Source organism: Passer domesticus, unplaced genomic scaffold (assembly GCF_036417665.1).
Source record: "Passer domesticus isolate bPasDom1 unplaced genomic scaffold, bPasDom1.hap1 HAP1_SCAFFOLD_171, whole genome shotgun sequence".
Taxonomy (NCBI): domain Eukaryota; kingdom Metazoa; phylum Chordata; class Aves; order Passeriformes; family Passeridae; genus Passer; species Passer domesticus.
This window is the reverse complement of record NW_026989954.1, coordinates 12,089-38,811: the sequence shown is the minus strand read 5'-3', so window position 1 is coordinate 38,811 and position 26,723 is coordinate 12,089. Positions and strand designations below refer to the sequence as shown.

Below are 26,723 nucleotides of genomic sequence, written 5' to 3'. Positions count from 1 at the left end.
AAGAGATGGACATAGTGCTTCAGTGGAAGGTGGTATTTCTTGAAGGAAGCACTCCATCTTCGGTGCCAGCCCCTGCTGCAGGAAGGAAGGCAAAGCCAGACACGGGCACAGGCACAGCAGGTAATTGCTGTGCCGGGCTCAGCCCTGGCTGGGGCTGTGTGGCAGCAGCTCTTCCCCCAGGGCCTGCCCTTGCCCGGCCCGGCAGCAGCCAAAGCTGGAGGTGCCTCGGCTTCCAGGCCTCTGGAGCTGGTTCAGAGCCCCGGGGAAACGGGACTGGTGCAGCAACGTCCCTGGCGCTGCAGCTGCTGCGGAGCTGGCCCTGAGTGCCCAGAGGCCCAAGGCACAGGAGCAGCCCCGAGCGGGAGCCCTGCCGCCAGCCCAGGGCCAGAGCCAGCCCTGGCACACAATGGAAACAGTTCTCATCTTGGTTTGCTTCCAGACTGGGATGCTGGGAAGGATTCTCCATTAGCCTGGCGCTCTGAAGTTGTGAAGCACTCTGAGCATTCTGCAGGTATGTTCTCACTGTCCCACCAAGGCGTAATGTTTGACTGACTGGTAAGAACCAGGTGACAGAAGCTTCTGTGGCTGTTGTGTTACAGGCGTGTCTGCAGGGACGACCTCACCAACTCCTACCTTGGATGCTGCACAAAAGGCCAGCTCCCATGGCAGGGGTGAGTAGTGTGTCCCTGCTGACCCCTCAGGCTGAGCCCTGCTTTTGTGGGGTCCATTCCTGGGAAATGGAACTACTTTCTCTTAAGGTCCTCTGACAGCAATGACCAAAGACATGGCAGGCAGGAAATTCCAGGACCCATTAGAAATCATGTGGCAAATGCTGAAGGAACGTCTGCAGAGAAGTCAAGGTGGGTGCATTTCCCGCATGCTGCTCCTGGGACTCAGCAGCCGGGGGCTTTGGCTGCACATCTGGACACGCCGTGCCCGGCACTGCGGGAAGGGATCCATGGCAGCCTTGCTGCCCCGCTGCTGCTTTCATGCCCTGCAGGGCTGTTTGCCAGCCTGGCCTGGCTGCAGCTTCTGCCCAGCCTCTGCAGGAAGGCATTTGGCATCAGCTGGCAGACAGCCCCAATTGCACCACAGGCCATGCCCACCCTCAGATGCCCTGCAATTTCCTGGTGTCCAGGCAGATCAGATGTTGGGGCTGTTTGGGGAAGGAAGCAGCCTTGGGTTGTCCCAAAATCCTGGGTTTTTTCTGATCCTTGTGCATTCCTTTCACAAGTGATGCCTCCTGAAATTGTCCCCTTCCCCATTCCCAGTCAGGAATGTTTTCATCTAATCCAGCTGTCTCTTTTCCATTCTCCAGAAATGAAAGGAGAGCCTGCGGAGAAAGAAGCATTTCCCGGAGGAAGCAGTGGTTGCATGCCAGCCTCAGCTCCAGGAAGGGAGGCCATGCCAGGCACAGGCACAGGAGGTAATTGCTGTGCCTCTGGGCCTGAGCCCTGCTGAGGCTTGAGCTGCCCTCTCTGCTGTTTGGCAGTGCGGGCACAGCCTGGACTAGAGCGGCACAGCCCAGGGGAATTATCCCGAGCAGGCTCAGGGCACTGAGCAGTCCTGCTGGGGTCCCTCCATGGGAGACATGTCCTGAAACTTGGCAGCGACTGCACGGGGTGCCCACGGTGGGGAAAGGACAGAGGGGGAGAGCAAGGCTCCAGTGTGTCCTGAGAGGGCCTGGCTGTTTGCCCTTGGGATCTGGGGGGTTTCCCCACAGAAGGAGGGCAGGAGGGACAGAGGGAGGGCAGGATGGATAGCTGTGGCACTGCCTGCTGCAGTTTTCCCCCATGCTTTAGGGAGGATTTCTTCTGTGTGTGAGGGGGAGAGTCCCAGGTCCCTGCACTGCTGCAGCCACCCCTCCCAGGGATGTTGCTGAGGGCAGGGAAAGAGTGTGGAGAGTGACCAGGAGCCAGCCCAGAGCTCCCCAGGCCCCTGGGCAGCTTTGGCCATGTCTATTCACATCTGGCTCCCATGGCCTTAGCCGACTCCCTGGCAGTGCCCAGTTCCCTGTGGCAGAAAGAGATCCCAGCACACACTGGAAAATGTTCTCATATGTGCTGCATTGTAGATGAGGGTGCTGGGAAGGCTTCTCCATCAGCTTGGATGAATAAAGTTTTGAAGCCCTTGGAGCCTCCTGCAGGTATGTTCTCAGTGTGCCACCAAGGAAGAATTGTAGACAAGCGGGCAGGCACCAGGTGACAGAAGCTTCTGTGGCTGTTGTGTTACAGATGTGTCTACAGGGAAGACTTCTCCAGCTTCTCCAGCTGCTACCTTGGATGCTGCACTCAAGCCCAGCTCCCATCTCAGGGGTGAGTAGTGTGTCCCTGCTGACCCCACAGGCTGAGCCCTGCTTTTCTGGGATCCATTCCTGGGAAATGGAAATATTTTTCTCTAAGGTACTCCAACAGGGAAAATCCAAGATACAACAGATAAGATATCCCTGGAACCATCCAAACAGATGAGGCAAGAGCTGAAGGAACCCCTGCAGACAAGAGAAGGTGGGTGCATTTCCCTCATGCTTCCCCTGGGAGTCAGCAGCCGGGGGCTTTGGCTGCACATCTGGACACGCCGTGCCCGGCACAGCAGGAAGGGATCCATGGCAGCCTCGCTGCCCCGCTGCTGCTTTCACGCCCTGCAGGGCTGTTTCCCAGCCTGGCCTGGCTGCAGCTACAGCCCAGCCTCTGTAGGAAGTTATTTGGCATCAGCTGACAGGCCATGCCCAAACTGTAACACACCCTGAGATCCCCCACTATATCCAGCCCTGCAGATTAGGAAAAGGGTGGCTGTTTGGTGGTGGAAGTGCTCTCATCATGCCACTGTAACCTGGCCATTTTCCTGCTCCATAAATTTCACAAATATTACCTCTGATGCCACCACCCAAGTGGGAAACAGCTCCATCTGATGCAGCTGTCTCCCTTCCTTTGTCAAGAGATGGACATAGTGCTTCAGTGGAAGGTGGTATTTCTTGAAGGAAGCACTCCATCTTCGGTGCCAGCCCCTGCTGCAGGAAGGAAGGCAAAGCCAGACACGGGCACAGGCACAGCAGGTAATTGCTGTGCCGGGCTCAGCCCTGGCTGGGGCTGTGTGGCAGCAGCTCTTCCCCCAGGGCCTGCCCTTGCCCGGCCCGGCAGCAGCCAAAGCTGGAGGTGCCTCGGCTTCCAGGCCTCTGGAGCTGGTTCAGAGCCCCGGGGAAACGGGACTGGTGCAGCAACGTCCCTGGCGCTGCAGCTGCTGCGGAGCTGGCCCTGAGTGCCCAGAGGCCCAAGGCACAGGAGCAGCCCCGAGCGGGAGCCCTGCCGCCAGCCCAGGGCCAGAGCCAGCCCTGGCACACAATGGAAACAGTTCTCATCTTGGTTTGCTTCCAGACTGGGATGCTGGGAAGGATTCTCCATTAGCCTGGCGCTCTGAAGTTGTGAAGCACTCTGAGCATTCTGCAGGTATGTTCTCACTGTCCCACCAAGGCGTAATGTTTGACTGACTGGTAAGAACCAGGTGACAGAAGCTTCTGTGGCTGTTGTGTTACAGGCGTGTCTGCAGGGACGACCTCACCAACTCCTACCTTGGATGCTGCACAAAAGGCCAGCTCCCATGGCAGGGGTGAGTAGTGTGTCCCTGCTGACCCCTCAGGCTGAGCCCTGCTTTTGTGGGGTCCATTCCTGGGAAATGGAACTACTTTCTCTTAAGGTCCTCTGACAGCAATGACCAAAGACATGGCAGGCAGGAAATTCCAGGACCCATTAGAAATCATGTGGCAAATACTGAAGGAACGTCTGCAGAGAAGACAAGGTGGGTGCATTTCCCTCATGCTGCTCCTGGGACTCAGCAGCCGGGGGCTTTGGCTGCACATCTGGACACGCCGTGCCCGGCACAGCGGGAAGGGATCCATGGCAGCCTCGCTGCCCCGCTGCTGCTTTCACGCCCTGCAGGGCTGTTTCCCAGCCTGGCCTGGCTGCAGCTTCTGCCCAGCCTCTGCAGGAAGGCATTTGGCATCAGCTGGCAGACAGCCCCAATTGCACCACAGGCCATGCCCACCCTCAGATGCCCTGCAATTTCCTGGTGTCCAGGCAGATCAGATGTTGGGGCTGTTTGGGGAAGGAAGCAGCCTTGGGTTGTCCCAAAATCCTGGGTGTTTTCTGATCCTTATGCATTCCTTTCACAAGTGATGCCTCCTGAAATTGTCCCCTTCCCCATTCCCAGTCAGGAATGTTTTCATCTGATCCAGCTGTCTCTTTTCCATTCTCCAGAAATGAACGGAGAGCCTGTGCAGAAGGAAGCATTTCCCGGAGGAAGCAGTGGTTCCGTGCCAGCCTCTGCTACAGGAAGGGAGGCCATGCCAGGCACAGGCACAGGAGGTAATTGCTGTGCCTCTGGGCCTGAGCCCTGCTGAGGCTTGAGCTGCCCTCTCTGCTGCTTGGCAGTGCGGGCACAGCCTGGACTAGAGCGGCACAGCCCAGGGGAATTATCCCGAGCAGGCTCAAGGCTCTCGGGTCCTGAGCAGTCCTGCTGGGGTCCCTCCATGGGAGACATGTCCTGAAACCTGGCAGTGACTGCACGGGGTGCCCACGATGGGGAAAGGACAGAGGGGGAGAGCAAGGCTCCAGTGTGTCCTGAGAGGGCCTGGCTGTTTGCCCTTGGGATCTGGGAGCTGTCCCAGCAGAAGGAGGGCAGGAGGGAGTGTAGGAGGGAGGGACAGCTGTGGCACTGCCTGCTGCAGTTTTCCCCAGGGCTTTAGGGAGGGTATTCTGTGAGTTTGAGGGAGAGAGCCCCAGGGCCCTGGGCTACTCCAGCCACCCCTCCCAGGGATGTTGCTGAGGGCAGGGAAAGAGTGTGGAGAGTGATCAGGAGCCAGCCCAGAGCTCCCCAGGCCCCTGTGCAGCTTTGGCCATGTCCATTCCCATCTGGGTCCCATAGCCTTACATGACCCCCTTCCAGTGCCCTTTTCCATGTAGCATTCGGGCATCCCAGCATGCCGCAGATACGGTTCTGATCTCTGCTCCCTTTTAGACTGGAATCGTGACATGGGTTTTCAGGAAGTCCTGATGAAGGATGGTTTGAAGTTCCTGGAGGATGCTGGAGGCAAGTTTTCATTCTGCCCTTCCTGAGTGAATAATCAGGATCAATGCAACAAAAGCTCATTTATAAACCATTTCCCTTAACATTATGTAAAGGCTGAAGGATTCTGAGAATCTTTCCCTTCTCCCTTCTGGATCCCTGAGGGATCCCTCAGGATCGCTGTCAGTGGGACGAAGTAGCATTGATCTTTCAGTCCTCCTCCCGTGTGCTGTGCCAGTGTGTCCTTCCGTGTGCTCTGTGCAGTCAAAGAGAAGAGCAGGGAGGGAAGGGGCCGGGCCCAGGGCTGTGCCCCGGGGCTGAGCCTTGTGGGCAGCCTGAGGATCTCCTGCAGTGCCACAGGAGCTCTTCTGTCCTGCCTTTCTTTGCAGCTGAACCTGCTGGTGAAGGCCCCACATCCAGGACTGAGGCTCTGGGAGATGCTGAGGGTAGGTCAAGGCCTTTCCCCTGGGAGAGCTGCCAGCTCAGAGCCCAAAGCTGGGCCAGGGAGGCAGCGCTGCAGGTGCCAGCACAGAACCATGCACGTGTGTGCCCGCGCCCTGCACGATCCCCTCACCGCTGCTGCGGCTCAGTGGTGCCCGTGCAGATCAGCAGAGATGGCAGAAGCTTCTGTGGCTGTTGAGTTACAGGTGTGTCTGCAGGGAGGACTTCTCCAGCTCCAGGGCTGGATGCTTGGCCCCAACCCAGCTCCCATGGCAGGGGTGAGTAGTGTGTCCCTGCTGACACCACAGGCTGAGCCCTGCTTTTGTGGGGTCCATTCCTGGGAAATGGAACTCTTTCTCTTAAGGTCCTCCAAAAGGGAAGACCCAAGATACTGCAGCCAAAATGTCTCATGAGGCAGATGAATTCCTGAGACAAACACAGAAGGAAGCACCCGGAGGACAAGGTGGGTGCATTTCCCTCATGCTTCCCCTGGGACTCAGCAGCCGGGGGCTTTGGCTGCACATCTGGACACGCCGTGCCCGGCACAGCGGGAAGGGATCCATGGCAGCCTCGCTGCCCCGCTGCTGCTTTCACACCCTGCAGGGCTGTTTCCCATTCTGGCCTGGCTGCAATTCCTCCCCAGCCTCTGCAGGATGGAATTTGGCATTAGCTGATAGGGTGCCCCAACTGTACTGTGGGCCTGAGATCCCCTGCCATTTCCCAGTCTCTGAGAAATCAGGCGGTGTAGCTGTTTGCTCATGGGAGTGCACTGGCCTAGCCCAAATTACCTGGGATTTTTCCTGGTCTTTATCTGTGACTTTGACAAGCATTTCCTGATGAAGATGCCACTTCCCCAGTGGGGAATGTTTCCATTTGATCCAGTTGACCCTTTTTTCCTTTTTCAAGTGATGGACCAAAAGGCTCTGCAGGAGGAGGAACACTCAGGGAGAAGCAGTGGCTCACTGGCAGCGCTAGCTGCAGGAAGGAAGGCGATGCCAGACACGGGCACAGGCACAGCAGGTAATTGCTGTGCCGGGCTCAGCCCTGGCCGGGGCTGTGTGGCAGCAGCTCTTCCCCCAGGGCCTGCCCTTGCCCGGCCCAGCAGCAGCCAAAGCTGGAGGCGCCTGGGCTTCCAGGCCTCTGGAGCTGGTTCAGAGCCCTGGGGAAATGGGACTGGTGCAGCAACGTCCCTGGCGCTGCAGCTGCTGCGGAACTGGCCCTGAGTGCCCAGAGGCCCAAGGCACAGGAGCAGCCCCGAGCGGGAGCCCTGCCGCCAGCCCAGGGCCAGAGCCAGCCCTGGCTCTTGACTGGGCAGGGGCTGCGCTGGGTCCTGACAGGGCCTGAGCCTGTCCCCTGGGGCTGGGGGAGCTGTCACGGGGCAGGGAGGGCCAGGGGTGGCAGTGGCTGCTCAGGGATGGCTTTGGCCCGTGTCCCTGGCAGCAGCCACTGCCCAAGCTGCTGCGCTGCCCCCCGGGCTCTCCTCCCGGCCTGCTGGGCTTTGTTGGCTGGCACAGCCTGTGCCAAGGGCCGGCAAGGTGCCTGCAGGCCCCAGCTCTGGGGGAAACAGAGAACGTCCTGCCCGTATCCACCGTGCTGCCAGCTCAGCAGTGCAGCACAGCACGGGCTCACGCTTCCCATTGCTCCTACAGATGCAGCTGGCACCACAAGACCTGTTCCCAATGCCCAGGATGGCCTCGGAAGTGGTTTCTGTCAGGGAACAGGCTGCTGGCTAGGGTTTCTGGCAGGCGTGCTTTATTTGGAGCTTGTCTTCATATTGTGCTGCATTGGAATCTGGTATTCTTGGAACAGAAAACAGTGAGTGTTTTGTGCTCTCCCCCTCCAACAGCTTCTTTTGAAAGTCTAACGTGGACAGGGAACATTCCCATTGAGGCTGCAGTGGAGTTGTGGCCAGTCCATGATAGTCCAAATAACTCTCCTGAGGGTTCTGCTGCTGCCCAGTGCTTCCATTGGCCTCTCAATTGCTGGGCCTTGTCCTGGGGGCCCCGCTGGGGCTGCAGCCAGAGCTGGCTCCCACTGAGGCTGCCTGGCCAAGAGCAGCCCCAGGGGCATGGGGCAGAGGCAGAGGGAGGTGGGGAGGAGAAAGAGCAGGGCCGAGGTTGCCCTTGAAAGGCAGTGGCGCTCTGGGGCCCGCTCCTGGCCAGGGACCCTGCCCAGAGCCGTGCCCTGCTGGCCGGGGCCTTGAGGGGCAGCTGTCCAGCTGGGCCCAGCTGTGCCAGCAGCTCCAGCCGTGCTGGGGAGCCTTGCCAGCTCTGGGCCCTGCTGTGCACGAGGGTCCCTGTGCGCCACTGGCAGCTGGGGCCTCAGCCACCACCTCTATTCACAGGTGCTCGCGTGTATCTTCAGAAGACAAACCTAAAAACAGAGGCAATGACAACCTGGCAGTTTATCCCAGCTCTTCCCTTCTGCCCCTATCTGCCCTGCCGTGGCTGCATCCCCGCCATGCGGCCGTCCCAAAACCCACCCCTCCTCAAGGAGACCCTCTGCCCCTGAGCCCCCTGGTCCTGTTCCCCAGCCAGGACTGAAGGTGGGCTGCCCTTGCCTGGCAGGGCAGGGCTTGTCCCACATTTTATGTTTAAATAAAGAATTAGAGTTTTCACAGCTATGTCCGGTTGGTAGCACCAACAAAGCCCACCCGGCACCAGCACTGACTGAGCTCCATGCCCAGGAGCAGCCGTGGATGCCCACGGTGTGGGCAGGCAGGAGCCAGGCAGGGGCTGCTGTGCCCAGCGGCGGGGCCCCGAGGGGATGGGGGAGCCCATGCTGAGCGTCCCTGGGCTGAGGGCACATTTCCTTCCGTGGCATCATCTGGGCCTGGACCTGAAGAGGCTCAAAGGGATATTTTGGTGTCCCTGCTGAGGGGTGCAGGGATCCCTCATGAGGCACAAAGGAGTATTGATGGCCTCTCCTAAGGTGTGCAGGGATCCCTCATGCGTTGGGCAGCAGGGTTAAATTTGAGAGGGTTTTTACTCTTCTCAGCACAGCACAGGGACACTTGGCCAAGGTTTTGCCAAGCTGGGAGAAAGCCTCTTGCAAAGGCTTGGGCCCAGCCTGTGGGCACAGCGGGTGGGCGCAGCCCATCCCCTGGGCCAGTCCGGGCTGCTCAGGCCGGGCCGGGCCGGGCCAGGCTCGGGCCCCGGCAGGGAAGGGCCGCGGCCCTGGGCTCTGCTGAGGCTGCTGAGCTCCGGCCTGCCCTGTGCTGCAGCCCAACACATTGACAGCTATGGCCGTGCCCTGGGCCACCGCAGGCACCCGGGGCTACAGCTGAGGCCGCGCCTTCTCCCACTGAAGGGAGGCTGGCTCTGTTCCCTCGCAGGGCACAGCTTAGCTCCCAGCACCTTTGGGAACCTGCCTGCCGGGGAAGTGCTGAGGGGCAGAGTGTTCCAACCCTTCTCACTGGGAAGTGTGTCTGGTGGTGTGGGGATTTTAAAATTTTTTTCCCTCTGAATTTGTGTCCTGCCAGAGGGTTAAGTTTGCTTGCTCTCAGTAGGGTGCTTTTCTTCTTGGCAGTCAGTGGGGCTTCAATGCAGCCAGGGTTGAAGGAGGATCTCTGGCCGCTTGGGCTGTGGTTGTGGGACACCTTGGCTTCATCCTTCCTTTGGCTGTGATTTGCACTGGTGCTTGTGCAGGCATTTTATGGCAAGTGGCTTCAGTTTGTTCCTCTTGGTACCAAAAACCGAGAATAAACCTCTTTAACACCACTGTAGTATTAAGAGGCAGGCCTTACTTTCTTGACTTGCTGGATGCACAGGCCAATGGCATCACAGGGCCTTCTTGGTGGGGTCTTCAGATACCCTGGTGGTCACTGAAGAAGGAAGCTGATTTTTCTGGGAAAAAGACAGTTTCCCATGTGTGGAAAAGAATAACCTCTCACTTCCCCATCCTTTTCTATACAAAGTTATACAGGCAAGTGCATCCATATATCTCTATTTTCCTTGTCAATCTATCTATCTATCTATCTATCTATCTATCTATCTATCTATCTATCATCTATCATATTAATCTATTGTGGTGTTGCATTTCATTCAAATGGTATGCTCTATCTTGAAAATGTACCCCTCAAAAATGTATGATTTATTCCAACCTGTGTTCCTCCCCTGAAGTCCCATGAATCTGCAATCCCATTGGCCCAAATCTTATTTCGTGCCCACTTTGAATTTCCCTCTTAAGCTGTGCGAGGAAGACCAGATTCTCTCATGGCCCATCTCTCCCCTAGGCTCGCCCTCTCTCCACCTTCCTTTTGCCTTTCCCCCTTCTCCCTCTGAAACCATGTTACTCCCGGGGCTGGGACCCCCAATAAACCCTCATCTAATCAGCACCCTCAGAAGCCGTGTGGAGTCTCCTTGCGTGCCTGCTGCTGCCAGCGAACTCACAGCCCAGGGGGCCCTCCGGGGACTCCCCGGGGAACCCCCCCCCCCCCCCAAACAAACTGCTACAATCTATGAAATGTTTCTGTGATTTCCTTCTTGCTAGACATATGCAGGCTTGTTTAGATTGACTGTGAACCAAAATCCTGCAAAGCTGGAAAATGACTGGTGGCCATCACTCTGATTTCCTTAAAAGCCATTTTTCATTCTAATTTTTTCATCTATGGTGGCTGGTAAATACCTGTCTTCCTTAAGCTATGTGCTGGCAATACTGGAGGTAGAAAATAACATAATGCTGCATAGTTTAGATACGTGATAGTTTCCTTGTGAAATTTTATGGCAGTATCTCCTGCCCCAAAACTAAAGCAGCAGGTCAGCTACTGAGCACAACTTACTGCATAGCTGCAGCTCATGTTTCTACAGTGGAAGTGGCTTTTTGTTTTTCTGCATGGGTATGAAACACTACCAATTGAAAGGCCGTTTACAGAGCAAAGAGCCTTGTTAACTGTTGCCTGGACTTTGGGAAGGTGGTAACTGTTAGATCAATACCCAGTAAACTGCTGAAATTAATTTTTGTGACTACTCTCTTGTGATTTTGGCCTGGCTTCTTTAGGAGGTTCAATTTTCATTAGAAATGGCACAGTGGAGCCAGTGCTGCCTCAGGACAGGTGGAGCTGGGACAAATGGCTCATTGATTTTGATCTCAACAAAAAGCCACCTGAGCTCCTCATGACAGCAACCCCACGGACTGGAAATGGATCCATTAAAACTAACTCATCACAGAGCTTTTAACTCGAAGCTCTGACACATGGAGCTTGCTCAGTTCTGCCATGGAGGAAGGGAGTTTGAAGACAAAAAGGTTTAGCAAGGAGATCCGTGTACAACAAAAGTGCTTCTATTTTAGCAAATGAAGTATCTTAGATGTGAAACTTCATCCGTACTCCAGTCTTATCCTTCCATTTACCCAAATTCTCTGTCTTAAATCCTTTGTCAGTAGGAAAATATGACAGGGAAGTGTAGATCCTCCTTTCCTTCTTGAGCTGGGCAGCTTGTAACCTTGTCTTCTCTGACAAACAGGAGCAGACAAATGGGAATTTTGTCATTAAACCATACTTGGGAAAGTTTGCCCTGTGTTTGTTTTTGTCCCAAAGTAACTGAGATTCATCGGAGTATTTACAAGCCCTAAAGGATGGATTTATTTTGCTTGCTAGAATTTTGATTTTTTTAGACCTTTTCTGCTGCAGAAGAGCCTGGCACTTGCAGAACTCTTACCCCATGCACTTCTCCAGTGCTTCTTGCAGAGAATCATGTGTTGTGAATGAAACTTTCACCGTTGACTTCTGCCTCCTTTCCTGCCACTGTTTTGTTCTTTTCCCATTTATAAGGACACAGGTGAACTAGAAATGTTGTGGTCAGGTGTGCTCTGTGGCTGCTCTGTGCTCAGAGGAGCTCTCCTGGATGTACAGCTTAGCATCTCCCTCTTTAAAGGGCTGCCCGGCTTCCTCCTGTCCCATCTCGTGGGTCCATCTTTTCATTCCCTTTTAATTTAAAATACTTCCACAATTTAATATTAAATGCTAGGTAAAAAAATCCAGTGGCACTCCCAGATAGAAAAAAATATGTTGTGTGTAACCCAGAGGAGGAATTCTGCTGGCAAAGTGATGGCTTTCCACTGAAGTGGATCAAACAGGTGCTCAGTTGGATGCTGGTGCTGAAGTACTTTTCTTGTGGCTTGAGTGTCTCATGGCAACAGCCTGAGATTTTAATAGCAGAAAGAAGGGATTTCCTGCTAATTTTCCTCTGAGAACTGTCACCTGTACAATCTTTTCCAGCCTCATGTAGTCTGACCTGTAACTGCTCCAAAGCCTGGTTAATTTTTTTAATGCTTTTGAAATTTTTGGTCCCATTTGCAGAGAACAGGAGGGTGCTGGCTATTTTTTTTCAGGTGCAGTGTATTTTTACTGGGGGCGGGACTGGCTTTAGTTTTACCTTCCCAGCATCAGCTGCACTGATGCTGGGAAGTTACTCTCTCTTATTCCAGTTACTCTCCAGGCTGGTACGTGCAACCCCAGTGGCAGCAGTGGTAGATTGAACTGTGCCTGGGCTGGGTTGGGAGGGGAATAATCCTACTGCATCCATGATTTTCCCTCCTGGGCACCTGCAGCAGGCAGAGCTGTGCCCTCCCACGGAGGCTGCCTCAGCCAGGAATGCTTGCAAAATCCCCGTGCTCCTTTTGCACAGTTCTGTTTTTTCCCTGGCAGAAGCAGGGCTGGTATCTCCAGACCAGGGGACATGGTGACACTGGGTGTTGCCATGGAACGTGGTGACGCTGGGTGTTGCCATGGGACAGGTGAGTCCTTGAAGGCACACACTTGTCCCACTGAGCTTGGGGCCCCTATTTGGAGATCAGCTGCAGACGACTGGAAAAAAGAATGTGGCATCTCCCAGTTCAAACAAACAAACCAGAAAACTTTATTTTGAGGGATGAGGGGGCCAAACAACAGGGGTGGGTGCTCGTCTGGTCCTGCCCTGGTTTTCAGGCCGACTGTAGGGCTTTTTATCTCGCCGCTGCCGCCGCAAGACGTGCCTCACACGAATTGGCCCGGATTGGGAGCGGGGCAAGATCCAGGGGGGTATGTATGGGGCTGTTTGTTTCCTGGATGACTGAGATTCCTGGGACAGCCTCAATGCCACCTGGCTGGTGGTACCAGCACTCTGGGCTGGACCATCCTCTAACCTGCGGCGCTTTGCCAGTGGGCTCTTGGGTGCCTGAGGATCCGTGTCTCCCCGTGGGTGGCCTCGCTTCAGGCCCTGCTTTCGGCAGGGCAAGCTGCTGCTGGTGACCAGCCCCACGGCCTGGGACCACCCTGACACCTCCTGAGGGGCTGGACCATCCTCCAACCTGCGGCGCTTTGCCAGTGGGCTCTTGGGTGCCTGAGGATCCGTGTCTCCCCGTGGGTGGCCTCGCTTCAGGCCCTGCTTTCGGCAGGGCAAGCTGCTGCTGCTGCTGGTGACCAGCCCCACGGCCTGGGACTGCCCTGACGCCGCCTGAGGGGCGGTGCTGGGGCTGCTGGTCTCAGCACGCAGCAGTGGCACGCGGTTGAGCCGGATGCGTTTTCCTTTCTGGCTGCCCGAGTCTTGTGCTTGCTGTCTCCATGAACGGCGACGAGCCTGGTCCGGCCTGGCATGTCCGGAGAGGCAGCTGCCGCTCTCTGCGTCTGCCTCTGCCCGGTGACACGGTGTGCATTGGGGAGAGAGAGAGAGGGCAGGGGGAGTGAGCACCTTGTAGAGCTCAGGAAATGTCCCTGCAGCATTGTCCCCAAGGCCCTGCTGGCTGGCTAAAGGGCAGGGGAAGTGCCGGTGCCCACAGCCCAGCCTGGCTCCTCTGGCCCATGAGAGGAGGGCCTCTACTCTGGGGTGATTCTGTGGATCTCCTGATTCCCCTTTCTGCTGCTCTTGGCCGCTCCCCCTCTGCCATCTGTGGGGAGGGAGACTTGGCTCTCACCTCGTTCCTTGCCAGGGGGACGCCTCTTAGCAGTGTTCTGCTGCACCATTGTGGGTACGGAGGAATGCCTGGACGGTCTGTGCCACAGCACTGCCGGCCTTTCTCCTCCTGACAAAGCCTTCCAATCCTTCCTTGAGTGAAGAGAGATGTCTCAGAGACACAAAAACTCGCTCAGCAGCCTTGGGCAAGCTCCCTCTCGGGGAGGGAGCTCCCTCCCTCTCCTCCCTCAGGCCTCCCTGGAGATGTGCCCGTGACCTCACAATCGGTGAGTTCTGCGTGCCCCACTCCCCTCACTTGGGGACGGTGTCCTTGTGGGTGCTGTTAAATAAAAATTAAAACTGGCCAAGGGTCAGAATGTATTTCTGAATTTCTGTTTTTCTGCTTGAACTTGGACTAAACAATGCTACTTTTTTGCCCCCACAATTTCCCACAAAGTGAAGGTGGAGAAATTACTAACTTTTACCAAGATTTGGAAGTGGCTGTAGTAACAGAGATCATATAAAAAGCTAGAGACACAGAAAGCTAGTATATAAAATCAGCTGAATAGCAAGAGGGAATTGGCATACATCTAGTCTCTTCTCAGGGCTCTTTCTGAATGCTGACTTTGAACGTCACTTGCTTTGTCATAATTCATGGGTAAAGAAAAAGAATATCTGTTTGAAATTGGAAAAGGACAGAACTTGTTCTTTGTTTTTTTTTTGTTTTGTGTTTTTTTTTGTTTTTTAATGTGGGCCACCAAAAGACACTAGAAAATAAAATTCTCGAACTATTGCCAGCTGAAGCAAAGTTCTGAATCAGTTAAATAAATACCCTGTAACCTATTTGCAGAAGTTCCTCTAGCATCCAAGCTGTGTAGTAATCTCCTCAGATTCTCATGTAGATTTCACAAAAATTGTATTGACAACGTTCTCCCCAGACAGCCTTTGACAAGATCAAAAAAAGTTGACAGGCAGCAGATTCAAAACAAACTGAATCAGGTATTTCTCCACACAGTGAGAAATTTAATCTCTGCAGCTTATAGTTAGAAGATGATATGGATTCCAGGAGTTTACATGGCTTCAATAATGCAACTGTGAAAGAAAATCTCTCTCAGAACTATTAAAATCTGACTTCAGAACTGATTCCACCTGGTTTATGTGTGGTCTTGAAGAAGATGTAAGAATTCCTTCTTGAGCACTCAATGGAGGATTCTTTGTTATAGGAGTCTTTCCTATTTTTAGGCTGTGCTTTAAGAGGTATAAATTAGAAATCTGCATTATTTACTGCCCTGTACTGTCAGCAGACTTGGTAGGAATTAATGCCAAGACAGCATGCTCTCTTAAGCTCCATGGAGCAATTTTCTTTTTGTTTTGAGACCAGTAACAGTTGTTTGGCCTCTCCGTGTTGGGTCTTTGGAAGATCACTACCAAGTTTTGGTAGTGATGGTAAACCAGGGGCTTCCAGAAGCTCCTCTGCCATGAAATTTGTTGCAGGTGACCTACACAGAGTAGTTAAAGGCATATTTCCTTAATTCTTCACAGGTCCAGTGTTCGCTAAGTGATATTTATATAAACATTAAGAATTAAAAAAAAAACCCCAAATGGTGCGGAACAAATATTTATGCTATCAGATGAAATCTTGGACTTCCCAGATTGAAGAAATTTACAAGCGCTGAGTATTAAAAAGCAAGATTAGAAGAACACTGGGTGTTGGTGTGTTTCCTATGAAACAATTACATTCCTAAAATAGGTATATTCTCTGTCTTGTTCACACTTCTCTTGTTGCTGTTGAAGGACACAGAGATTTGCTTTAGCACCTGACATTGCTTTTCACGCATGGCTTGCAGCCCCAGCTAGCTGAACAAACCAGCCTGCTGTCCAAGAATTTTGCTTACTCCTCATTTCCCTCTTCAAATTGAATTAGATCCAAAGAGTGCTAGGCTTGGAAACAAAAACAGCAACTTGTTTTGAGAAGGAGTAGAACATTTGGCCCCTCTCTGCCTTGTCCTGTGTCCAGGTTTCCCCTCAGCCAGCGCTGGCAGTGAAACCATCGGTGGCCGTCCTCAGGCAGCCCTTTGGCTGGCACTGTCCTGCTGGTCATGGCACACAGGTTCTTTTTGTGCCACCTGCACACGTGCTGCGGGAGCTGCCTCTCCTGGGGCTCAGCCTTGGAGAGCTGCCTCGCAAGGAGACTTTAGATTTCCTCTCCCAACCAACTGCATTTGCCTCTGGCTGTGAGGTTTGGGGATTAGTTCTTGCTGAGTTCAAGGGAGGTGGAGTGGAAAATGGAGGCACTTTTGTGCCTCTCCATATTTTATGTTGGTTGGGGTCTTGCCTAGAACTTGATTTAGGCTAGATTCCTAGGTTTCCTCTAATTTATATGAAACAGTATGTTTTTCCAAGTGGTTATCAGTGAGGCACGAGCCACTGCACTCCTGAGCATTTGCAGCTTCCTGGGATGCCGCTGCATCCTGAAACTGAGTCTGCATTGAGGCTGGGAAGCAGAAGGGACATACATAGCACCTGTCTGTGCTGCTTACATATATTTTCATAGCTATTGGTGTTCCTTGATAGGCCTTCATTCTGATTTTGAGTATCATGTGTTGTGAATGAAACTTTCACCGTTGACTTCTGCCTCCTTTCCTGCCACTGTTTTGTTCTTTTCCCATTTATAAGGACACAGGTGAACTAGAAATGTTGTGGTCAGGTGTGCTCTGTGGCTGCTCTGTGCTCAGAGGAGCTCTCCTGGATGTACAGCTTAGCATCTCCCTCTTTAAAGGGCTGCCCGGCTTCCTCCTGTCCCATCTCGTGGGTCCATCTTTTCATTCCCTTTTAATTTAAAATACTTCCACAATTTAATATTAAATGCTAGGTAAAAAAATCCAGTGGCACTCCCAGATAGAAAAAAATATGTTGTGTGTAACCCAGAGGAGGAATTCTGCTGGCAAAGTGATGGCTTTCCACTGAAGTGGATCAAACAGGTGCTCAGTTGGATGCTGGTGCTGAAGTACTTTTCTTGTGGCTTGAGTGTCTCATGGCAACAGCCTGAGATTTTAATAGCAGAAAGAAGGGATTTCCTGCTAATTTTCCTCTGAGAACTGTCACCTGTACAATCTTTTCCAGCCTCATGTAGTCTGACCTGTAACTGCTCCAAAGCCTGGTTAATTTTTTTAATGCTTTTGAAATTTTTGGTCCCATTTGCAGAGAACAGGAGGGTGCTGGCTATTTTTTTTCAGGTGCAGTGTATTTTTACTGGGGGCGGGACTGGCTTTAGTTTTACCTTCCCAGCATCAGCTGCACTGATGCTGGGAAGTTACTCTCTCTTATTCCAGTTACTCTCCAGGCTGGTACGTGCAACCCCAGTGGCAGCAGTGGTAGATTGAACTGTGCCTGGGCTGGGTTGGGAGGGGAATAATCCTACTGCATCCATGATTTTCCCTCCTGGGCACCTGCAGCAGGCAGAGCTGTGCCCTCCCACGGAGGCTGCCTCAGCCAGGAATGCTTGCAAAATCCCCGTGCTCCTTTTGCACAGTTCTGTTTTTTCCCTGGCAGAAGCAGGGCTGGTATCTCCAGACCAGGGGACATGGTGACACTGGGTGTTGCCATGGAACGTGGTGACGCTGGGTGTTGCCATGGGACAGGTGAGTCCTTGAAGGCACACACTTGTCCCACTGAGCTTGGGGCCCCTATTTGGAGATCAGCTGCAGACGACTGGAAAAAAGAATGTGGCATCTCCCAGTTCAAACAAACAAACCAGAAAACTTTATTTTGAGGGATGAGGGGGCCAAACAACAGGGGTGGGTGCTCGTCTGGTCCTGCCCTGGTTTTCAGGCCGACTGTAGGGCTTTTTATCTCGCCGCTGCCACCGCAAGACGTGCCTCACACGAATTGGCCCGGATTGGGAGCGGGGCAAGATCCAGGGGGGTATGTATGGGGCTGTTTGTTTCCTGGATGACTGAGATTCCTGGGACAGCCTCAATGCCACCTGGCTGGTGGTACCAGCACTCTGGGCTGGACCATCCTCTAACCTGCGGCGCTTTGCCAGTGGGCTCTTGGGTGCCTGAGGATCCGTGTCTCCCCGTGGGTGGCCTCGCTTCAGGCCCTGCTTTCGGCAGGGCAAGCTGCTGCTGGTGACCAGCCCCATGGCCTGGGACCACCCTGACACCTCCTGAGGGGCTGGACCATCCTCCAACCTGCGGTGCTTTGCCAGTGGGCTCTTGGGTGCCTGAGGATCCGTGTCTCCCCGTGGGTGGCCTCGCTTCAGGCCCTGCTTTCGGCAGGGCAAGCTGCTGCTGCTGCTGGTGACCAGCCCCACGGCCTGGGACTGCCCTGACGCCGCCTGAGGGGCGGTGCTGGGGCTGCTGGTCTCAGCACGCAGCAGTGGCACGCGGTTGAGCCGGATGCGTTTTCCTTTCTGGCTGCCCGAGTCTTGTGCTTGCTGTCTCCATGAACGGCGACGAGCCTGGTCCGGCCTGGCATGTCCGGAGAGGCAGCTGCCGCTCTCTGCGTCTGCCTCTGCCCGGTGACACGGTGTGCATTGGGGAGAGAGAGAGAGGGCAGGGGGAGTGAGCACCTTGTAGAGCTCAGGAAATGTCCCTGCAGCATTGTCCCCAAGGCCCTGCTGGCTGGCTAAAGGGCAGGGGAAGTGCCGGTGCCCACAGCCCAGCCTGGCTCCTCTGGCCCATGAGAGGAGGGCCTCTACTCTGGGGTGATTCTGTGGATCTCCTGATTCCCCTTTCTGCTGCTCTTGGCCGCTCCCCCTCTGCCATCTGTGGGGAGGGAGACTTGGCTCTCACCTCGTTCCTTGCCAGGGGGACGCCTCTTAGCAGTGTTCTGCTGCACCATTGTGGGTACGGAGGAATGCCTGGACGGTCTGTGCCACAGCACTGCCGGCCTTTCTCCTCCTGACAAAGCCTTCCAATCCTTCCTTGAGTGAAGAGAGATGTCTCAGAGACACAAAAACTCGCTCAGCAGCCTTGGGCAAGCTCCCTCTCGGGGAGGGAGCTCCCTCCCTCTCCTCCCTCAGGCCTCCCTGGAGATGTGCCCGTGACCTCACAATCGGTGAGTTCTGCGTGCCCCACTCCCCTCACTTGGGGACGGTGTCCTTGTGGGTGCTGGCTGGGACTTTGTCCATGTCAGGCATGGCTGTGGTGGGAAGAGGAGAAATGGGAACAGGTCCATCAACAGGTTTATGGGCTTGAGTAGGCTCAGGTCTTACTACAGGTCATCAGTGATGATTGTTCCCCCCACAACAGCACCCAGGGGACCTTGTAAAGTCTGAAGACTTTGCTTATTTTTAGGCCTCTCATGTTAAAAGAATTCCATGCTGGGCCTGTGTTACATAATTTTCTCAAAAAAATTGTCCAGTTAGACCAAGCTGAAAAGTAGTTCTTTTACTGTGGTAGGTTTAGGAAGGAACACAGATGTCGACTAAAAATCAGTCATTCCTAAGAAAGCGTAACTGTCATTATCAAAGAATTGTGGATGTTGAATAGCTTAAATGTACAAAATAACATGAAACTAAAGTTGAAGCAGGTTATTACTTACAGTCTAATTCAGAGCCCCTTGAAGTATGTCAAAAAGAAGCTTTGACTTCAGTGCTCTTTGCATCTGACTTAATTCCACAAATTGGAAACAATGTTTTGGTCAAGCTTTTTTTAATTTTTTTTAACAATTTAATATGTGTTAAAAACTCCTAAGGTTCACTACATTTGCCTATGGAGTATTTTTGATTTCCAGTGTTTTCTTATTCCCATGTTGGGTTGTTGTTGCTGGGTTTTTTGCCTTTTTTTAAATTTTATTTTCCAGTCTAAAATAAAAATCTGCTGTATTTAAGTTTTTGATCCTGTATGATAATGAAGACTAAACTATCCCATTTCAGTTACTTTTCAAAATAAATATGTGGATGAAAGTAGGTAAAATCTACTTAACAATATGATTATATTCACATGAGGGTCTGAAAAAAATAAGTACTTTTTTCTTATCTGTTAGCTCACATAATTAGTTGTTAGAGCACTCTTGGAAAAAGAGCTATGGGAGTAAAAGCAGTGGAGCTAAAAAAGTGCAGCTAATGTAAGGCAATGGTTGTAGTGCAAAGATGCCAGAGAATATAATAAAAAATATCTGTCGTGATCTAAATTTAGCATTATTAGAGTCTGGGGAAAACTATGGCTGAGAAGTCATTAGGACAAGAACAAAGGTTAGTGCTGCAGAGAAGAGAGCTGATGCCAAGCTGAAGACACTGTTATTTACAGATGATTCAGATCTGCCTATCAGTTCAGAAAATTGCCCTCTAAAAATGGAAACCATCATCATATTAAACTTCACATGGAAACAAGAACCACAGCATGTGGACTGGCCTTTCTCCTCGTGTTGTCTATGTATAAATATCTATTTAGCAGTGGGCAACTGGGCTGCCTCTGTGTGGTGGGGATGATGGGGTAGTAGTTTGTGGAAGGTAGCTGGGACAAACTTTAGGAGAGGTAAAGGACAAGTACCCACAGCCAAAGAATATGGTCAATGAAACACTTGTGGTTTTGTCATGAAGAGTAAATTTTAAGGAATTAAACACTTGTGGTTTTACCATGAAGAGTAAATTTTCTTAGTGTAAAGTCATCTTTTTATCATAGACTGTTGAATTTTAAGCAGTGTATGTGGCTGTAATGCAGCTCTCAACGTCAAAATTTTGGAAAATTTCAGAGTATGGTATGTCTTTAGGTCCATGGTTTTCATGTGCCTTCACTTGCTATGAGGGGTTTATCCAAACCCCAGGTTCAGATAGTATCCAGCTTGTTCCAGATGTCCTGCACTTTTGTTTCATGGGCACATAGATAATAAAAAAGTTATCAGTTTCTTTATGCCTTTTAACTGTTGTTGTTAGCCAAGGACATGGTGTACATTTTTGTGAAAGCATTTTAAAACCAGATGAAATTGTTTTTAATTCAGAGGTTTTTCAGAAATATTTTCAATGATACACATTATAGCATACAATCAGTGCACTGGAATTTGGATTAACTTAAATAAGATCAAGTGAATATATCAGCAATCTTCCACAAAATAATTAAGAAGTAACTGTGTACTGCATATGACTTTTAAATATCTTTAAATATCTGATGACTATTGCAATTGTGTTGTGGTGCAGGGTTCATTTGGTTTCTTCCGTTTCCCCCTAAAGTTATAACGGTTCGGTCCTAGGGTTCCCCCCCCCCACCCCCCCTGGCAGCCCCTCCTTTTGAGAGTGTCAGTTTTTTGTCTCCACCCCTGTTCCCCTGGTTACCCTCTGTCAATCCCTCCCTGAGTTCCTGTCCATCAGCCACTGTCCCCTTCCCTATTTCCAGAAAGTTCTCCCCTCCTCGGTGGGTGACTGGATCGGGAACAAGGGTCCCTCCCTGTCGCATTCCCTATTGGCGAGCCGGCATATTTGTCACGAGTTTGTTCCCTCCCAAGTTCTCTCTCATTGGTTGAAATGTTCTATGTTCCGTCCCTTTCTAATCGGCTGTACCCCTGCCTCGTGGTCCCGACTCGGCTGGCGTTCCCTGGAGACATTAAAGCACTCTGAACTTTGCCCTGATTCGGGTCCCTCTTTTCTACTTCGCCTTCTTGCTGATCACTGCTGCCTCCTGCTGAGGCGCTGCCCGGACGCCCCCGGCGCATCTGGGCAGTGCCCCCCGGCTGTCAGTTGCTGTGCCACAGCTCGGCCGGTGCAGCCTCCTCCCCCGCCCGGGGGAGTAGAGAAAAAACCTCGGACAGCAACTCGGCACAATTGTACTTCAACTCGGATGAAACTTTGACAGATTTCAGTGCATGTTTTGCTTTTTTTTTTGATCTGGGCCAGAACTGTAGAGAAATGGAAGTCTGACCATGTGTGCACTTTGTGTGGAATGTATTGAGTGGTTGCAAACTTGTTTGAAGTCGTTGTTTTGGGGAACTAAATATATTTTTTTCCGTGTGTGTGAAAGTTACAGAAGAGTTACTGTCTAACACATAAAAATTCAAAGCTAGCCCTATAAATGGGTAAGAAATCACATGTCTCTCACAGCTTTCAAGAAGTGAACCTTTCTTTGGAAAAAGAGAACCAACAATAAGCTGTGCTTTTTATTAAAATTTCTTTTTATTTAATATCTCTCTCCATGTTTGTATACAATGTGTATAATTTAGTGGATTTTGTAGTCAAAACAATTGATATTGCCCCTATTTTCCTGCAGGTTTCTCTAAATATATATCCTCTTCAATGATTTTTTCCCTTTTAATAATCTTTATTTATGGTTCACATGAAAAACCAGCCACTGGGGAGTTGGGAACATGGTTTTTATTGTCTGGATGTTGTCAGTGATGGTGCACGGAAGCATAAAGGATCTTGAATTTTGTAAACCAAGGTAATTGTGCAGGAATCTTGATAACAAATTCTTGTTTTGACTAGTAAAGGATAGGTTATTAAATTCATCGTTGTAGTATCTAAAGCTTGCTCCAAAATGGGGTAATTTTTCATCTAAGGACCACTTTGAAGTACACTCTGCATGTTTTTTTTGAAGCATCCCTTAACAACAGAAAGTTACAGCTGGGATGATGTTTCACTGCTTTTTAAATAGATCCTCTATGCAAAACCTGAGGGCTGTAGTTGAGCTGAGCCCTGTTTTGCTTGGAACTTTTTTGCCCCCACAATTTCCCACAAAGTGAAGGTGGAGAAATTACTAACTTTTACTAAGAAAGATAATAGGTCTAATGGGCTCTTGTATATTATGGATTGATCAGTATACTCAAGCTGTAAAATTTTTGTATGAAAAATTAACAAGCACAGAACCTGTAGTCTGGACTCTGGAGGATACCGAACGGTTCCAAGACTTAAAGGCTCGATTGACGAAAACCCCAGTTTTGAGTCTGCCTAATTGAAGAAAACCATTTGATCTGTTTGTTAATGTTAATGAATGGATAGCATATGGAGTGATAACCCAAGGCTGGGGGGGAAGCAGGAAGCTGGTGGCTTATCTGTCAAAATTATTGGATGTGGTTGCAAGAGGGTGGCCAGCCTCTATTCAAGCTGTGGCAGCCACAGCTACCTTATTAGAAGACACTCCAAATCCTACATTAAATGGAAGGATTTCAGTACACACATCCCATTATTTGAGGACAGTGTTAAGCCAAAAACTCCTCAGTGGCTAACACACAGCTGAATCCTGAGGTATGAAATAACCCTAATGAATGTCAAGAATCTAGAGACTGTCACCTCAAAAGGTTGAAACCCTGCTCAATTCTTAACCGGGGAGCCAAAAATGGAAAATTTAGATCATAATTGTATAGAGCTCATTGAGATGCAAACAAATGTAAGAGAAGAGCTAGAAGAAGACTCCTTACCATATGGAAGGATCCAGTATATAGATGGATCCTCCCAAACAGTAATGGGAAAATGGGCATCAGGATACGCCATTATTGAAGCAGAGGAAAACAAAGAAAAAGGGAAATTACCCTCAAATTGCTCTGCACAAACTGCGAGGTATATGCCCTAAAGAGAGGTTTTGATTTATTAGATGATATAGGGACAATCTACATGGATTCTCAATATGCCTTTGGGATAGCTCATACCTTTGGAAAAATCTGGCCAGAGAGGGCATACCTTAACTCAAAGGGGAAAAATCTGGCACATGAAAGTCTGATAGGGAAGCACTTGAATCCCTCAGAGGACCAAAAGAAATTGCCACAGTCCATATTAAAGGCTACTAAAAAGGGGATACCCCTGAAATCCAAGGAAACAAATTAGCAGACCGGGCAGCCAAAAAAGCAGCCTTTGAAATGCTGGACTCAGTCATAGTCCTAAGGGTAAAAAAAGACCAGGGGAAAATAAAGGAAGAGGGGGTTCCAGTTTTCAAGGACAAGGAGCTAAAAGAAATAGAGCAAATGGGAGCAGTAAAAACAGGGGATGGAAAGTACTGGACCCCAGATGGATGATAAATATTCAACTGAATAATAACCAGGAAAGTGATGGAAGAGATATACCAATTAACTCACTGGGGAACACAATGAATATATGATCATTTCCTGAAATATTGCATGGGGACAGGAATATATGAAATGGCCAGATCCATCACAGGAGAATGTCTAACCTGCCAAAAAGTCAACAAAAAGGTAATGTGAAAAACAACTCCAGGAGGGAGGAAATTAGCCATAAGACCTTTCCAGAGTATTCAGGTTGATTTTACTGAATTTACTCCAGCCCCAGGGTATAAACACCTATTGGTCATACTTAACCACCTAACCCACTGGGTTGAAGTGTTCCCCACAAGAAACTCAAACTGTGACAAAAGTTCTCTTGGAAGAAATTCTTCTGAGATATGGGCTAGTAAATCTTATTGATTTGGACTGTGGCCCCCACTTTACATCCAGTGTTCTGCAACAAGTCATCAGGGCCCTGGGAATAAAGTGGGAGTTACACACCCCTTGGCACTCTCAGAGTTCTGGGAAGGGCGAGAGGGTGAATCAAACCTTAAAGCATATCTTAACAAAATTGGTCTTAGAAACCCAATAGAACTGGGTCAAATGTTTACATCTAGCCCTATTACAAATAAGAACAAGAGCCAGAACAGATCTAGGGGTCTCTCCTTATGAAATGCTGCTTGGGCTGCCTTTCTTGCTTACCCTGTACAGTACCTGGGAACATCTAGAAGGGGGCATGACAATGCAAAAATACTTAGAAACAGTAACAGCAACCCTGGAAGAACTAAGGGAAAAGGGACACCTTCCCCAAACTTCCCCACTGAACTGTAAAATACGTAGTATTAACCCAGGAGACTGGGTATTGATTAAATCATGGAAAACCTCTCCACTCACTGCTCGCTTTGAGGGCCCCTTCCAGGTGCTGCTTACAACAAACACCGCAGGAAGAACAAAGGAGCGGGGGTGGACACATGCAAGTCCAGTGAAGGGTCCAGTACAACCCCCAAATGAGGCAAGCAAATGGACTATAGGCAGCAGAGACAATAAAGACTTGAAATTGGTCCTGAGGAAAACAGCAAAAGAAGCGCAACCCTGAACACAACCCCCCACGGGAAGCATCTACATTGTTATCCTTAAATCCTTAAAGTTTGTTAATGTTTGTTATAGTACAAGGTCAAGTTTTGTTCAGCTAAGAATGACAATCAAAATAAGATCTCAGTTTCTGGTACTGTTCCATAGAGCACTCTCCTTGCAACCCTAATTGGGACCAAATTGAAGAAAGGGAGTCAGTACAATAAAGGTCATGGCAGAATGTCTCCAGAAGAAGGGAAAACCAGAAGTGGGAGGCAAGACTGGATTGGGAATTACCTCCAGGAAATACTCTCTGGGCACCGAGAAAACCCCTGTGGTTCGAGAGGTGAGGAGGCCAGCCCGTACCAGACTCCCACTGGTAGCAATGCTACTACTCACCCACTTTGGAGGAAGTGGAGGAAACACTTGTGAGAAGTGTTACTATCCCTTGTATAGAGGAGATACAGTACGTGTACTCATCAGAGTACACACAGACATGAATCCCAAATGCATCGATCACTCCCAGTTAACAACCTGTAAAGAAGAAAATAAACTATATGGGCTGGCTAAAAATATTGCAAACCCAAGCCAGAGGATGTCAGGAGAGTGCCCTGTGAAAGAAAGATGGGTATGCTTTGAACAAGGAAGTGAAACCACAAGGAAAGTGATACATTCAAAGAGAAAGAAGTGCAATTGAAAAGACAAAGGGATAGAGAGGGACAAATATAGAGAAAGAATCTTTTTTATCAATATGGTACAAAAGAATTTAATTTGACTCATTGTTGAGTGTGCAGGGGGACACACTTAAGTGAAATTTGGCCATGGGACAGTAACAGTTTAGGTCCCCTAGACATTTTTAAATGGATTACATCAAGAAAAAGCACAGTGGTACCCAAAAGAAGGGAAGGTGAGTGGAAGCTTAAATCAACAACAACAGAGGAAGAGTTCAATAACATTAAAAAGTGTGTGCTGGATTGGCACGGCTAACAAATCAGCCATGGCATTGCCTTCTGCTAAAAAATCTGGAAGAGAAGAATGTGAGCGAATGTGCATTACAAAGTAAAGTTCTTGTTGAATGGAAAGAAGTAGGATTAACTTTTTAAGCAAACCGTATAACTGATCATCAGAAACTTCTTTCAGCAGAGATCCTTCTGCTCTTTCCACCACACCTGCAACCACCACCACCACACCTGTAAATTGAATCCGTTACTAAATTAAAAGGAAATGTGAATTTTGAAAAGACCCGTACAACTGCTGCTAACTCTGTAATCTGTGCAGAACCATCTACTTCCTCGGTATCTGATTCCCATTTTTTTGTCTCTGAATTTTGCCAAGCAATCACAGACCTTTTAGACTTCCCAGAACCGTCTGTAAAAAATGTGATTGCCTCGAGGGGTGCATTATTTCTTAAAGGCTTATGAATTAATTTTAAAGATGAACTTAATAGCTCATGTTTGGGACAATTGACTGAAATTTTTCCTGCAAAATTTTCCAAAGCAAATTGCATGACTTCTGAATTTTGAATTAACCATTCTAAATAGATGGATGTGACAGGCAGAAAGATTTCTGCAAAATCTTTTCCTGCAAGGGAAAGCATTCGAGATCTAGCCTTGATAATCAATTGTGAAATAATTTCAGGGCAAGTTGTTATAGTTTTACCCAATTGACGAGACAGGAAAACCCACTCTAAGATTATCAGATGGTCCTTCTTCTCTAGATCCCACTGGAATATCAAACCATGAAGCTGTGGACTCTCTCCTAGAACTGCAAACAAAAAAGACAGGTTAGGATTATACCGATGAGCCTGGCACATCTGGATGGCTCTCATCACTTTGTCCAAAGCATTTTGAGCTTCTTTGTTGAATTCTCGCGGTGAGTTTAAAGCTGTGTCTCCTCTCAACAAGTCTGCCAGAGGAGCCAAGTCCTGATTTGAAAGGCCTAGTAGTGGACGAAGCCAGTTCAGAGTCCCTACGAGCTGCTGCACTTCATTCAGTGTCTTTGGATTTGTCCTTAGCTGGAGTGGCTGCGGGGTTACCGTTTGTTCTGTCATCCTGTATCCTAAATATTTCCAGGGAGGAAGTGTCTGTATTTTTTCTTTCGCTACAGTGAGTCCTGCTTTCTCCACTGCTGAGATGACCTGATCTGTTGTCTCTTGCATTGATGTTTGGTCCTTGGCTGCTACTAAAATATCTTCCATGTAATGTAATATGAGAGAATTTGGATATTGTGCACGAACTGAAGAAAGTATTTTTGCAACATACCACTGGCATATACTCGGGGAATTTCTCATTCCTTCTGGTAGAGAAAGCCAATGATATCTTTTCAAGGGTGCTTGCTGATTTATGGATGGGATGGAAA

General features: G+C 50.2%; 1 protein-coding gene across 1 annotated transcript in view; it reads left to right on the top strand.

The window, feature by feature from the left end:
* LOC135291977 (uncharacterized) overlaps positions 1-26,723 on the top strand; it is a gene marked incomplete at its 3' end in the record, with an annotated part of 38,805 nt that continues 12,082 nt past the window's right edge. Inside the window, exons 1-12 of the mRNA XM_064406208.1 lie at positions 1-120; positions 440-511; positions 600-860; positions 1,319-1,426; positions 2,075-2,146; positions 2,235-2,315; positions 2,403-2,504; positions 2,936-3,052; positions 3,372-3,443; positions 3,532-3,603; positions 3,691-3,792; positions 4,251-4,358. Of these exons, the coding sequence (XP_064262278.1) occupies positions 773-860; positions 1,319-1,426; positions 2,075-2,146; positions 2,235-2,315; positions 2,403-2,504; positions 2,936-3,052; positions 3,372-3,443; positions 3,532-3,603; positions 3,691-3,792; positions 4,251-4,358 (922 nt within the window). The remainder of the gene's footprint in view (positions 121-439; positions 512-599; positions 861-1,318; positions 1,427-2,074; positions 2,147-2,234; positions 2,316-2,402; positions 2,505-2,935; positions 3,053-3,371; positions 3,444-3,531; positions 3,604-3,690; positions 3,793-4,250; positions 4,359-26,723) is intronic.